This window comes from Pantherophis guttatus, chromosome 2 (assembly GCF_059756535.1).
Source record: "Pantherophis guttatus breed Tessera chromosome 2, ASM5975653v1, whole genome shotgun sequence".
Classification (NCBI taxonomy): domain Eukaryota; kingdom Metazoa; phylum Chordata; class Lepidosauria; order Squamata; family Colubridae; genus Pantherophis; species Pantherophis guttatus.
Window position 1 is genome coordinate 108,848,544 of NC_142064.1, and position 13,920 is coordinate 108,862,463.

The window sequence follows — 13,920 nt, forward strand, 5'->3', positions numbered from 1 at the left end:
ACATGTTTCTCCATTTCTCCCTTTGGGGAAATATAATAATTCTGCTTTTTTTAAATATTTCCCAAAATATTTCATTCTTTGGGGGGGGGGTGACTTTCTACACCATTTTTTCTTTAAGAAAGCAAAAGAAGCAACCAGGCCCTATCAGCAATTGAACTGCTGCTGATTTTTTATCTGTTTGGGCAATCAAGGGAGGACAGATGTTTTCTGTTACAAAGAAAAAAAAGAGGTGAAAAAGGCCTACTTCCCCTCAGATGCAAATGGTACTTTCATCTTCTGCCCCCAAGTGCTGGATGAACTGCTGTGTTACTGCTGCTAGCTACACTAACCAACAATGTTCTACAGTGGTGGGTTGCCCCTGATTTGCACCGGTTCTATAGAACCGGTAGTAAAAGTGGTGGGAGGCCCTGCCCACTGACCCTGACGTCATGAAAACGCTTCTGCGCATGCCCCATTGCGAACCGGTACTAAAGGTAAGTAGAACCCACCCCTGATGTTCCATTGCCAAATACAGTCAGAATCCCACACAATCATAGTTACAACTGTGACTAAATTCTACTGAAAGTAATTTAAATTATTCTCTAATAAGTTTGTAAAACATCAGACAAACTCTAGGTGTTTGTGAGGAAGAGGTAGAAGGAGTTCTTATGTACAGTGTTTTATCTGGAAAAGAGGATCACACTCTTACCACTATAGAGGGCAGCATACAAAAACTTGTCCCCATTAATTCCGCTTTACTTCTGGCAACCAATTACTGGGGAAGATAGTACTGACTATTGGTAATCACGTGCACATTAGAACAGGCAGTCCGGCTGTTAACTGCAGGGGGTGGAGTTCCTCAGGAATGGCGTCCCAGTTCTGTTCTCGTTGAGATTGCCAAACTAAAGCAAATCCTATAAACTGAGTAATTCATACTGCTCTTTGAATTAGGAAAAATGTAACATGTACGTGGCTTGAAATATTAATTTGATTCTATTCATTGATTTATAATTAGTTTATATTTTAATAGTATGTTTAGGACAGTCTAAACTAAAGTCATTGTACAGAACGAGTAAATAAATAACTTCCTGATTCGGTCCTATATAAAATTACATTTTTATTGGAGTCAATATTTTCTTACTTCCTTCTATTATTCCTATGAAACGCAGAACGATTTGTAAAGTTTAAAAAACAACAAGAGTAATCTCAATCTTGCCTTTCCATCCGCAAAGATTTCGTCACTAACTGCAGCGTTCCATTAATCGTCTGAATAACGATCTCAAGTATGTCGCTTTTTGTCTTTCCCCACAAGTTGAAGTGGTGCAGTCTACGAAACAGGCGGAGGCGGATGCTGATTTTACCCAGAGTGACGTCACAATGCACGTCTTGGACTGTGCGTGTTTATTGTGTATCCTTTGATCAGCTGGTCTAGAAGCAAGCGAATCGTTCCGAAAGTTGCAGTTCCCGGCAGCTGCGTTTTCTCATCGCGATTGTTAAGAGCGTTGGAACGGTCGATTAAGGAGACAGGGATAGTAGAAGACGCTGTCCGTATCTGCTCAAGCCATGAAATTCCAGTATAAGGAAGACCATCCTTTTGAATACAGAAAAAAAGAAGGAGAGAAAATCCGAAAGAAATACCCGGACCGAGTTCCTGTGAGTAGGGAGGCGTAAAAATCGCGCTTTTGTCGATAGAACGAATGGACCTTTGACGCGCCTTATTAGTCGGGGTGTTGAATCTTGTTGCCTCATTTTTTTCAGACCATAGGATCACCTCTTGATCCTTTCAACCTGTTAATATTGTGATACTGTAGCAGAGGTAGAGACTGGTGTATGTGTGTATATGTGTGTGTGTGACTGTGTGTCTGTGTGTGTGTGTGTAAAGTACATAGATACATTACATACATGTGTGTGTAATGTATGTAATGTAATATATCTTGATATTTTGTTGGCCAGTACTTAAAAAAAATGTAATCAGTGACACGATTAATAGAAATGTGAATGTATGGTAGACAAACAGCTGGGTTTTTCAATCTTGTGAATTTTTTCAGGCATTTTTCTTCTACTAAATTATAAAAATACTGAAAGTGTCAGCATTCTCTAGATTTCTGCTAAGATTGTTCTTGTACAAGAGAAAAATCCTATGTTTGAACCAGACAAATTGCAAAATATGTAATTATGGTGCTGGGTTAATAAGCAACGCTAGTCAACTTAATGTACAGGTCCTATGGTTGAATTAGAGCAATATTGCCAATGAGCAATATTGACCTTCCTGGTCAAGAAAGGAAAAAGGAAAAGAAATAATACAACAGGAAACAATTTTGAGACTTTAATTATTTATTTAGCATATGGCACATGTTAGCCAGGGATCACCAAGGTGTCTGACTGCCTATGAAAGGAATTTTTTTCAGGCGGTGTTACCTTTACCTGCGGGACACTTGAATACCGGTAGGCAATCAGGGGAGGCTCCTTTCTTGTCCCTCCATGGTTTGTTTGCTCATGGGAATCAAGCCACCAAGTTGTCGACCTTAGCGGCGCGCAGACCTAGCGTCTTACCACATGAACCACCGCGGCCCCATTTTGAGTGAGATAGGTTGAGGGCTTCAAGAATACAGCCATTTGTTTAGTGACCATGGGACAGAAAAAAATGGACTTATGATCAGTCTTCACACTTACAGCAGTATCCCATAGTCATGCATTCAAAATTTGTGCTTGGCTATGTATTTATGACAATATACAGGTAGTCCTCAAATTATGACCACAATTGAGCCCAAAATTTCTGTTGCTAAGCAAGATAGTTGTTAACTGAATTTTGCCCCATTTAATGAATTTTTTGCAACAGTTAAATAAGGTAGTAACACGGTTGTTAAGTGACTAGCTTCTCCATTGACTTCGTTTGTCAGAAAGTTGTAAAAAGGATCACATGAGCCTAGGAACAGGCAACAGTCATAAATATGAGTCAGTTGCCAAGCAATGTGATTACCTGAATGTGATTATGTGATTATGTGACTATGAGGATGCTGCAATAGTCGTAAGTTATAAATCACTTTTTTCAGTGCTGTTGTAACTTCAAACTGTCACTAACTGAACAGTTGTAAATCGAGGATTACCTGAACTGTTGTAGGATCATGTGATTGCCATTTGTGACCTTCCCTGCCAACAAACAAAGTCAATGGGGAATTCAGATTTGCTTAATGTCTGCATGATTCACTTAGCAATTGCAGTGATTTGCTTAACAGCTGTGGCAAAAAAGGTTATAAAATGGGAGAAATTCGCTTAACTACTGTCTTGCTTAGCCACAGAAAGTTTGGGCTCAATTGTGGTGGTAAATTAAGGATTACATGTACAAAGTTGTCATGGGAACAGACTGATGGTTGAACTGGAGAGCAATGGGATAGCAGGGATTTTATAGCTATTATATTTATTCTACCAGATCATTCTGTGATAGGATGAGTAGATAGATGGAGGTCATCTATGTGTTTATTGCTTGTTTAACACTCTCTGTAGCTAGAAGGGAAAGAGCCTGGTGCCTTTGAATATTTCATCTTCAGAAAAGTATATAAGCTTATAAGCTTAATGGGGCATATAATTTGCATTTCATGTACATTTTTAATATATAATATTTAGATGCTAGGTTAAGAAATGTTGGAGAAACTACAGTATTTTCTTAGGTCATCTTCCCCTGTTAATCCCTGTGAATGCAAAAGATTTGATTAATGTTATCATTATTGGTAATAAAACTGGTAGAACTACATTCTACCAATCACATGTAAGTGATAGGATGATTTACAAAGAATAATCACACTAATATCAGTTAGAATTTATCTATATAAAATAACAAAATAAATTATGCATTAGGTTCTCCCATAAAATATATTTAATATAGCCAATGCTGTTGGATTGTTTTCTGTTTTCTCTTACTGCTATTTTTTTCTTGTTCTACTTTATTAAATAAATAAAGGTATCAGACCTAGCAAGCCACCAGATGGCAGCAGAGACTTCCATCAAAGAGCTGCCATCTAGTGGCAGCCAGAATCTTTGCAATTCAAATTTGGTAGCCCTAATTTGGTGGAATTGATGAGTCTCAATAAAGACAAAACCAATTGCATAGCATGTCCTTCTAATCAATAGCAATTACATCTGTAAAATCTATCCTATGCACCCATCCCAGTAAGGGAGAGGCTTTGAGGCCTCTACCATGAGTTCCAGTCTGAAATTATATAAAGAGGAAAATCAATTGTTACATGAAGATAACCTTTCATTGATGGTTCAGAATGTGAACCAGGGGACACTGAACATGATTAGGAATCTGAAGGCTAAACCTCTCAATTCTTTGCTCCAGAGCCTGGGACACTTCAGGTGCCAAGGGCCCCGCCTCACGGATATATTGTTAACAGGCCAGGTGTCTTGCTGTCATACCTGCCCCAACTTGATCCTTTAGGAAAGAACTTCATTTGGGTTGAAAGTATATTTTACTAAAAGCCAAGTGGAATACAGTATAGCAAAGCCAGAGCTGAAGTTTGTGCGTCAAAATTTTCCAGTTAATTTTCCCCGTTTAGATCCTCTCCTCAGCTGGTGGAGGAAAAAGAAATTATACAAATTGTTTTACTAGTCAGCTGTAAAATATAATTCTTCTCTAATGCTTTCTCAAAATGGACATTGGTTTATGAGATCAAATTTATACTACTTGGTTTTGTCCGTACCAATACATTTTTATTTCACTCCATACATTTGTTATGCATATATTTTATACTTCTAATTTTCTCCCCTGATAGTTATTATTCTTTATTTCTCACCTTAAGCCATTTATACCATTTATTCCATATTCTATAATAATCTGTCTCTTCTTTTTCTTTAATTTATTTTGTTAATCTGTCCATCTCAGCACATTCTAAAATCTTATCTATCAATTCTTCCTCAGTTGGAATTCTTTCCTGTTTCCAGTTTTTTGCATATACTATTCATGCTGCTGTTAAGATGTGTAGCATCAAATATTTTATTTCCTTGGAATATGGTCTTGTAAAAATTCCTAACAGGAATGTTTCTGGTTTTCTTTCTATTTGTTGGTCTGTTATTTGTTCTATCCACTTCTTAATATTTGCCCAATTTTTTTTTTGCTGCCGGGCATGTCCACCATAGATGGTAATATGTTCCTTGGGATTTCTTGCATTTCCAACATGTTGAGCTATTGTTTGAGTACATCTTTGCAAGTCTTGTCGGTGGCAAATGCCATCTATAAAACATCTTCAACTGGTTTTACTTGTATGCCGCCGATAATGTTAGTTTTGCGCTTACTTGCCACATTGTTTCCCATCTCTCCAGATCTATTGCATAATTAAAGTTTTGCGCCCATTTAATCATTGTATTCTTCACTATCTCTTCCTCCATTTTATATTGTAATAGAAATTTATAAATTTTGCTAATTAGCTTCTCTTCTGATCCTAATATAATTTTGTCTAATTCGTGTTTCTCTCTTTGTGCTTCATATGTTTTTGTCTCTGCCTTATATTTAGATTGGATTTGTATGTACGTCCACCAATCAATTTCTCTATTTTTTTGCTACATTTGTTAAGTGAATCACTGCAGTTTTTTCAGTGCCATTGTAACTTCAAATAGTCACTAAATGAACTGTTGTGAGTTTATTAATACTTGAACTTCATCTAAATTAATGAATATACCTTTAAAGGTTTGTATCAGTTCATGACCATTGATTTTTTTCTTTCAAATATTAAAGTAATATTTTTCATATGCATATGTCATTTATCTGTTCAAAAAGATGGGGGAACATAGTGATAATGGGAGAGACTTGAATGCAAAGGTGCTATTCAGCAGGTTCTGATAGATCCTGGAGAATTGGTAGCAGAAATTTTGAGTAGTTCAGAGAACCGGCAAATGCCACCTGTGGCTGACCCCAGAGGGGGGTGGGAATGGAGATTTTGCAATATCCTTCCCCTGGAGTGGGGAGGAAATGGAGATTTTGCAGTATCCTTCCCCTGGAGGGGGGTTGTTCTGTCCCCTCCCACGAGTGGCCTTGCAGAAGCTCAAATAGCCCGGCACTAACAAACGCAGGCTAGAGAGATTGAAGCTGGCCCTTTAATAAACAGTTCTCTTTCAAAAGTATATCAGTTCAGTAATTACCAGCAATGTTCCAGAGGTCTTGGCAGGCGGCCAGCAAGCTAATGCAGGAATGCAGACTCCTTTTCAAAACTCAAAACTAGCAGTTCTAAACTCCACTACATCCAAAACGCCAACAAATTGTTCACTACGCTTTTCCGGCCCAGCCACACCCCTTTTATACTTTGTAGGGTGTGGCCCTACGTCTCCTGACCACACCTCTTGGGACGTGGCAATAGTTGTTCTCTATGACGTCTCCTATGTCTCTCTCTTGCATCCAATAGGGGCTCCCTCTCCTTGTTACCGGCCTCTGTTTCCTCCTCAATTTGGCTGGGGTCCAGAGCCACGTCAGCAACTGTCAGTTCTTGCTGACTCACCAGTGAAGACGGCCCCTCCGGCACATAGCTCATGCCAGCTTCTTCCATATCATCCTCCGATTCAGCATGCGAAGATAAATCAGCCTCCAGGGCCGGAGTCACAACAGGGGTGGAAATGGAGATTTTGTAGTATCCTTCCCCTGCCACACCCACCAAGCCACACCACACCCACCAAGCCATGCCCACAGAACCAATAGTAAAAAATTTTGAATTCCACCACTGCTTGAATGGTTTACAACATTGTGATGAGAAGTCTCACACTTATTTTATAAGGATATGGTCCCTTCAAAAGAAATTCATTTATTTTTTGTTCCTTTCTCTAGGTTATAGTAGAAAAGGCACCCAAAGCTAGAGTACCTGATCTGGACAAGAGAAAGTACCTTGTTCCATCAGATCTCACTGGTAAGAATATCTTGTTTCATACATTTTAACTATATTACCTGCTAAGTAGTAGTTGGAGTACCACTTTCAGCTGAGTGGCAGCGATGCAGGAGGTAATGTTTCCGGCTTTTGGGGGGTTCTGGGGGCCGGACCAACTAGCTACACCCCATGACCGGTGAGGGGAGCTTCTTACCAATCTTTTGAGATCTTGAGAGCTTTGCTGCTCTCCAGGACGCGACGATCAGGATGCGGATGGTGGCGACGACGTTGGCGGTACTGCCCCTCGTCGGGGCTCCGGGGGAAGCCGTGAGGGCGGCAGGAGATTCTTGCGGGACCCAACGGTGGATGGAGACGATTTCGGGGGGCTGGCGACGTCAATGTCAGCGCTGGCTGTGACGCCAGGATGAGCAGCTGCGGGGGATGACATCAGAGATGGCGAAAAGAGGCAGGAGGCCTCCATTGGGAGAGCGAGGGGCACTTTCGACCACTATACTAAATATGCTACCAGCGTTTATAACTGGAACTGCCTGGTCCGGCCATGGGGGGGAGACCCACCTGGAGAGGGCCCACCCCTGGTCGTCCCAGAGGCTCTCCCCTCCCCCCATATGGATGGGGGGTGAGCTAGAGGCATTATTGATCCCATTGGCCATGAAAGATCTCTGGCCAGGTTTTTTGTTCCTTTGTGTGGTCTACTGGCCTCTGTATGGCTATTTATCATCTGGAGGTGGCCTCTGAACAATGTGACATCTGCCTCCCATGGACTTTTATATGGTCTCCTTGATTCGCCTAAGGTGCAGTCACCGTACTCTGTCCTGGCCCTTGATCCTGTGGATTGGTGGTTGTCATCGATGCTTCCCAACTGTAGAGGGATATACTCTGGATCTCAAGCCTGGTATGGAGTCGGACTAAGACTGTTGTTCCTTGGCCCTTCCCAGCTTTCATGAGAGGGTGGCTGGTGCTGACATCTGGCCTCAAAATGGCTTAAGACTCCACCCACTGCTGTGAGAGGGCAGTGGAGTTTATTGACTTGGACCTAAATGGGTATCCGTCCTTCCGGAATTTGGATCAACTTGATGGACCCCCTGGCCATGGGCTTCTCCCGATTATTAGATGTATTCGCCGGCGGAGCTTCTTATTCTGCGAGATTTCCCCCTCTTGCAGGTGTGGCCCTCCATTCTATCGAGGGCCTACCTTTATGACGGGTTTTGGAACCCCGAGAGGTGGCATGTCGCAAAAAGAGGATTGAGGGGTTTTTTGGGGAAATTTTTAGATAGACTTTTAAGGGGTTCTGGGGGGGAGGGTTGTGTGGGTTTGGGGGATAACCCACAGGGGGAGGGTGCCAGTTGTACCATGGGGGGGTGCAGATTCCGGGGCTAAGGGGGGCATTAGAGTTCATTAGAGTTCATTCTGTTGAGGGCTTTTCTATCAATACACTGAGTGGTAGGGGCAGATATGGTGGGAGTAGGGGGTGGGGGCACGCACTCGCTATTTTCGAGTGGTGGCACGCCCCGGTCCCCAAAGCTCTTCCCATTCCCCAGGTTGCACAGACTCTCAGGGCCCGAGCTTTCGGCTGTTATTGTGCAATGCCAGGTCCGTGGTAAATAAAGCCCCCTCATTTGCGATCTTATTCAGGAGGGGGGAGCGGACCTGGCAGGTATTACGGAGACCTGGTTGGGCCAGGAAGTGGGGGTTCCCCTCGTGGATATGTGCCCACCAGGCTTCTGTGCATTCCATCAGCCGAGAGCTCAGAGTAGGGGCAGGGGGTGGTGGCGGTTATTATAAAGGAAGGTCTTGATCCAAGGGAGACCACTGTACCGCAGATAACCGGATGTGAGTCCCTTTTTGTGAAGTGGGGTCGTGGGGTGCAGATGGGCCTGTTGATCACGTACCTGGCTCCCTGCCACGTGGCAATGGCCCTGCCCGAGCTGCTCAATGTCATAGCCAGGGTGGCGGTCGATACCCCCAGGCTTTTGGTCATGGGGGATTTTAACCTGCCATCCATCGGTGAAACGTCTGAGGTGGCTTTGGAGTTCATGGCTTCCATGACGGCCATGGACCTGACTCAGTTAATTCATGGCCCTACTCACATGGGCAGGCACACTCTGGACTTAGTTTTTGTCTCTGGTCAGTGGTCGAGTGGCCTTGATACAGGGGATATAGTTATTGAACCCTTGTCATGGTCTGACCGCTCACTCCTTCGACTTGACTTTCTAACCGCTACACCGCCGCAGGAGCCGACTAGGTGGTTCCTCCCCAGGCGCCTGATGGATCCTGATAGGTTCCAGATGGAGCTTGGGCCATTTCCTGAGACTCTGGCTCATGACTCGGCTGAAGACTTGGTGGCCGCCTGGGATAGTGAGGCCGCTGGGGCTTTGGACCGCGTCGTGCCTTTGCGGCCTCTGACCCGGCACCGAACTCACCTAGCTCCTTGGTTCTCCGAGGAACTGAGGGAGATGAAGCACTGGAAAAGACGCCTGGAGAGCGGTTGGAGGACCAGCCGTTCCGAATCTGACCAAACACTAGTGAAGTCTCATATTAAGATCTGCCTAGTGGCGATAAAAGCGGCAAAATCTAGCTATTTTTCCGCTCTTTTTAAAAAAAAAAAAAAAGTTTTACAAATACATTCCCCCCCCCCCGGTTTATCCAAAAAGCCTTCACTTTCTTGCAAGTCCACCATATATGATAATATGTAGCATCTAAACAATCACATCTCCAACATTTTGGTTGAACATTAGGCTACATGCACGACAGTTTCTTAGGATCTAAATGCCACCTATAGAACATTTTATAAAAATTTTCCCTCAAATTCTGCGACTGTAAATTTGACATTCTGGACCCATATTTTTTCCCATGTTTCCAACATAACTGGTTCTGCAAAATTTTGCGCCCACTTTATCATGCAATCTATTTTTCCGCTCTTATCACGTCAGCAGATAACCGCCCAGCCGCCCTGTTTAGGGTGACCCACTCCCTCCTCCATCTGGGAGCGCGGGATGATCCCTTGCAGGGTCGAGCTGAGGATTTTGTCCAGTATCTGCATGATAAAATCGCTCAGATTCGGGAAGGCTGGACCTCTGACTGGGTAGGTTCAGACGGGATGATTGAGGCAGGTCTTGAGAGTGTTATCTGGGAGGAGTTTGATCCTGTGGCTCCCAAGGACGTGGACAGGATTCTGGGACAGCTGAATGAGACCACATGTTTATTGGACCCGTGTCCCTCCTGGTTGGTAGTGGCTTCCCGGGAGGTTACACGAGGCTGGCTCCAGAGGATTATTAACGCTTCCTTGAGTAAGAGTGTCTTGCCGGCCACCTTGAAAGAAGCGGTGGTGAGGCCCCTCCTCAAGAAGCCCTCTCTGGATCCAGCTGTTTTGGCTAACTATCGTCCAGTCTCCAACCTTCGTTTTGTCATGAAGGTTGTTGAGAGTGTGGTGGTGCGGCAGCTTCCGCGGTACCTGGATGAAGCTGTCTATCTAGATCCGCTCCAGTCCGGCTTCAGGCCTGGGCACAGCACAGAAACTGCATTGGTCGCGTTGGTGGATGATCTCTGGAGGGCTCGGGGTAGGGGTTGCTCCTCTATCCTGGTCCTGTTAGATCTCTCAGCGGCTTTTGATACCATCGACCATGGTATCATGTTGCGCCGGTTGGAGGGGTGGGGGGTGGGGGGCACCATTTTGTGGTGGTTGTCCTCCTATCTCTCTGACCGGTCGCAATCTGTGATGGCAGGGGGGCAGCGGTCGACCCCGAGGCGCCTTGTTTGTGGGGTGCCACAGGGGTTGGTCCTCTCGCCCCTCCTGTTCAACATTTATGTGAAGCCGCTGGGTGAGATCATCCGTGGCTTGGGGTGGAGTTCCATCAGTATGCTGATGACACTCAGCTGTACATCTCCACCCCAGGCCACCCCAATGATGTCTTTGAAGTGATGTCCCGGTGCCTGGAGGCCGTGCGGGTCTGGATGGGGAGAAACAGGCTCTGACTCAACCCTTCCAAGACCAAGTGGCCGCTGCTTCTGTTGTCCTGATATAGCCACCTGGTGCCATCGCTGGTTATTGGGGGCGAGTCATTGGCTCCCACGGAGAGGGCTCGCAACTTGGGCATCCTCCTGGACACACGGCTGTCTTTAGAAGAGCATATGACTGCTGTGGCTAGGGGGGCTTTTTACCAGGTTCGCCTGATACGCCAGTTGTGTCCCTTTCTGGATCGGGAATCCTTACGCATGGTCACAAGCACTCGTCACTTCTCACCTGGACTACTGCAATGCTCTCTACATGGGGCTCCCCTTGAGGTGCACCCGGAAGCTCCAACTGGTCCAGAATGCGGCCGCGGGGGGGATTATGGGAGCGACGGGGCGCTCCCATGTGACACCTCTCCTGCGTGAGCTGCACTGGCTCCCAGTGGTCTTCCGGTGTGCTTCAAGGTGTTGGTGACTACCTTTAAAGCGCTCCATGGCTCAGGGCCTAGGTATTTACGAGACCGCCTTCTGCCGCCAATAGCCTCCCACCGGCCAATACGCTTGCAGAGAGAGGGGCTCCTTAGGGCCAGACAATGTCGGCTGGCGGCCCCCAGGGAGAGAGCCTTCTCTGTGGCGGCACCCGCCCTCTGGAACGACCTACCCCCAGAGATACGTATGATCCCAGACCTCCGGACTTTTCGTTGGGCCCTTAAAACTCACTTATTTCATCTAGCCGGGCTGGCTTGATCCCATTTTTCAGTTTTAATTTGTAATTGATTTTATTGGGGTATTTTTAAATTGTGGGCCGCAATTATTTAATATCTTTTGAAATTGTTTTAAATTTTGTATGCTATGTTTTACCTTGGCTGTTCACCGCCCTGAGTCCTGCTGGAGAAGGGCGGTATGAAAATCAAATCAAATAAATAAATAAATAAATTCAATTTCCATCTTGGCAGTTTACTTGATGACTTTGGGACAATCACCCTTTCTTTTAGCTCAGCCAAACTGATAAGGGGTTCAAATCAAATCTTTATTACTCAAAAGCATAAAAATGCAATAAAATTAAATTAAATATATAACAGCAAAAAAGTGTAAGAACAAAAATCTAAAAAGAATCTTTAAAAGGGGCCTAGAAGGAGGGTTAAGAGCAATGACTGGAGATAGGGGAACATGACAAATTAAATCTATTGTAATACTAAGCACTCTATAATGATAACCTAGGTGCTCATTAAAACTGGTTTGTGGCACAGATTGTTTTCTGACAAATTTCAAATGCAACTACACAGAACCTGACAACATTTTATGTTATGACAGTTTTAGTATCTGGGAGCTGCAGGGAGGTGTAGAATCTGTGTATTAATGACTATTTCTGTAATATGTTCTATACTACATATTTTATAGTTTCCATGTGTCCAAAGTCACAGGGACATTGATTTTTTAGGTAGGGGATCTTTTTGTATTGACCTTCAAGGACATTCAATTCAATTTTCAATTCAATTCAATTTATATGCCGCCCCTCTCCGAAGACTCAGGGCGACTCACAATACATTTAAAATCCTAATAAAAAACATTTTAAAATTAAAAACATTAAAACATTAAAACTCATTCATATCATTCATGGCCGGATCTCGCCAGAGCGAGATCAACGGCCCCAGGCCTGCCAGAAAAGCCAGGTCTTCACCGCTTTTCGGAAGGCCAATAGGGTGGGGATGGCCCGGACCTCAGGAGGTAACTGGTTCCAGAGAGCTGGGGCAGCCACAGAGAAGGTCCTCCCCTGTGGGCCCGCCAGCCAGCATTGTTTAGCTGACAGGACGCGGAGGAGACCAACTCTGTGGGATCTTACCGGTCACTGGGAGCTATGCGGTAGAAGGCGATCTTGAAGATACCCTGGCCCTGAGCTATGTAGGGCTTTAAAGGTAATAACCAACACCTTGAATTGTGACCGGAGACCAATAGGGAGCCAGTGCAGTTTGTGGAGAATTGGTGTAATGTGGGTGTACCTAGGTGCACCCACGACAGCTCGTGCAGCTGCGTTCTGGACCAACTGTAGTCTCCGAATACTTTTCACCCTCCATTGTGGGGAGGGTGTGACCCTTCAGTGATCAGGTACTTCAAGATTGGTTAAGGAGAGGCAGAGAACCTATAAGGTTCCCTGTCAATAAAGTTTGCAGTCCTGGCTAGATTTAGTTAGCACTCTTCATTAGCTGTTTAATGAGAGCTTTGGCTTGATATGCTGAATAGAAGACCTGGAGAGAAGCCCAAGAATGAGATTTTAGTTTTTGCTATCTTTTTCCATGTGGACTGAAAACCGTCCCTCATAGTTAGTGGGGCAAGGCCAAAGGGCCATAAGGATGGTATAAGGACAGCAACAGATTCAAAGCAACGTCTGAATACCCAGGCTATTTTCTGTAAGAATCGGGTTTTCCCCTGACGTCTTTTTGCTGTTGCACAGATGGGGCAAAAGAAGCTGGCTCTCCCCCTGCTATTGACCCATGTAGTTGGCAGAAAGCAATGTGTTTTTTCAGCTTTCTTAAATTAATCCCTAACTTCCCTACTAAGGTTGGGCTGATCAAACAGCGGGTGCACCCGGAGTCCACTAAAGCGGAGATACTTATCTCCCTGTCCCTGTTTGGGATAAATAGTTTTAAGGGGAGGGTAAGCGGTTTAATTGGTTTGCTTACCAGTGGTTCATCTTCTGGATCGCTTCCAAATGAGTGTGATTCCTCCTGCTGAGATATCAGGGTTTTCTCCCCAAAGGGAGGGGGGTGGAAATTCTACAATCTCCCTGCTCCTCAGGGCCGTCTCCTTCCGGCACTAACCAGGTTTCACAAGTTTCCCCCCGGTGGGTGTTTCCGGGCGGGTGTTCGCGAACAACACTCTGCAGCTTGGTGCCCCTCTTTTCCACACTTGAAACAGGCTGAGGATTTCGGAGAAAATGCGGTTTGTGGTTTGAGGGGCTCCTGCTTCCATTGGGGTGAGGATTTCTTCCATACTCGCCCTGCTCAGTACTGGTTTCTGGCCATATTGATCTCAGCTTCTTCGGCGGTGATATACCACTCGTGTAGGTGATTTGGTGCACCTTGGGCCACACAGGCATTGCATAGATCACTCAGCCCATCCTTGA

The 13,920-nt window shown here is 44.8% G+C and overlaps 1 protein-coding gene and 1 long non-coding RNA gene across 8 annotated transcripts in view; one reads left to right on the forward strand and one right to left on the reverse strand.

Moving 5' to 3' along the window:
• Positions 1 to 1,357, reverse strand: part of LOC132711427 (uncharacterized) — a 74,232-nt gene extending 72,875 nt beyond the window's left edge. For all 7 annotated transcript variants that reach the window (XR_015732778.1, XR_015732779.1, XR_015732776.1 and 4 more), the window contains exon 1: positions 1,196 to 1,357. This is a non-coding gene — a long non-coding RNA (uncharacterized LOC132711427). The remainder of the gene's footprint in view (positions 1 to 1,195) is intronic.
• Positions 1,358 to 1,493: 136 nt separating this feature from the next.
• The window catches only part of GABARAPL1 (GABA type A receptor associated protein like 1), a 61,844-nt gene continuing 49,417 nt past the window's right edge, over positions 1,494 to 13,920 (forward strand). The window contains exons 1-2 of the mRNA XM_034404427.3: positions 1,494 to 1,632; positions 6,791 to 6,869. Coding sequence (XP_034260318.1) covers positions 1,543 to 1,632; positions 6,791 to 6,869 — 169 coding nt within the window. The 5' untranslated portion in view covers positions 1,494 to 1,542. The remainder of the gene's footprint in view (positions 1,633 to 6,790; positions 6,870 to 13,920) is intronic.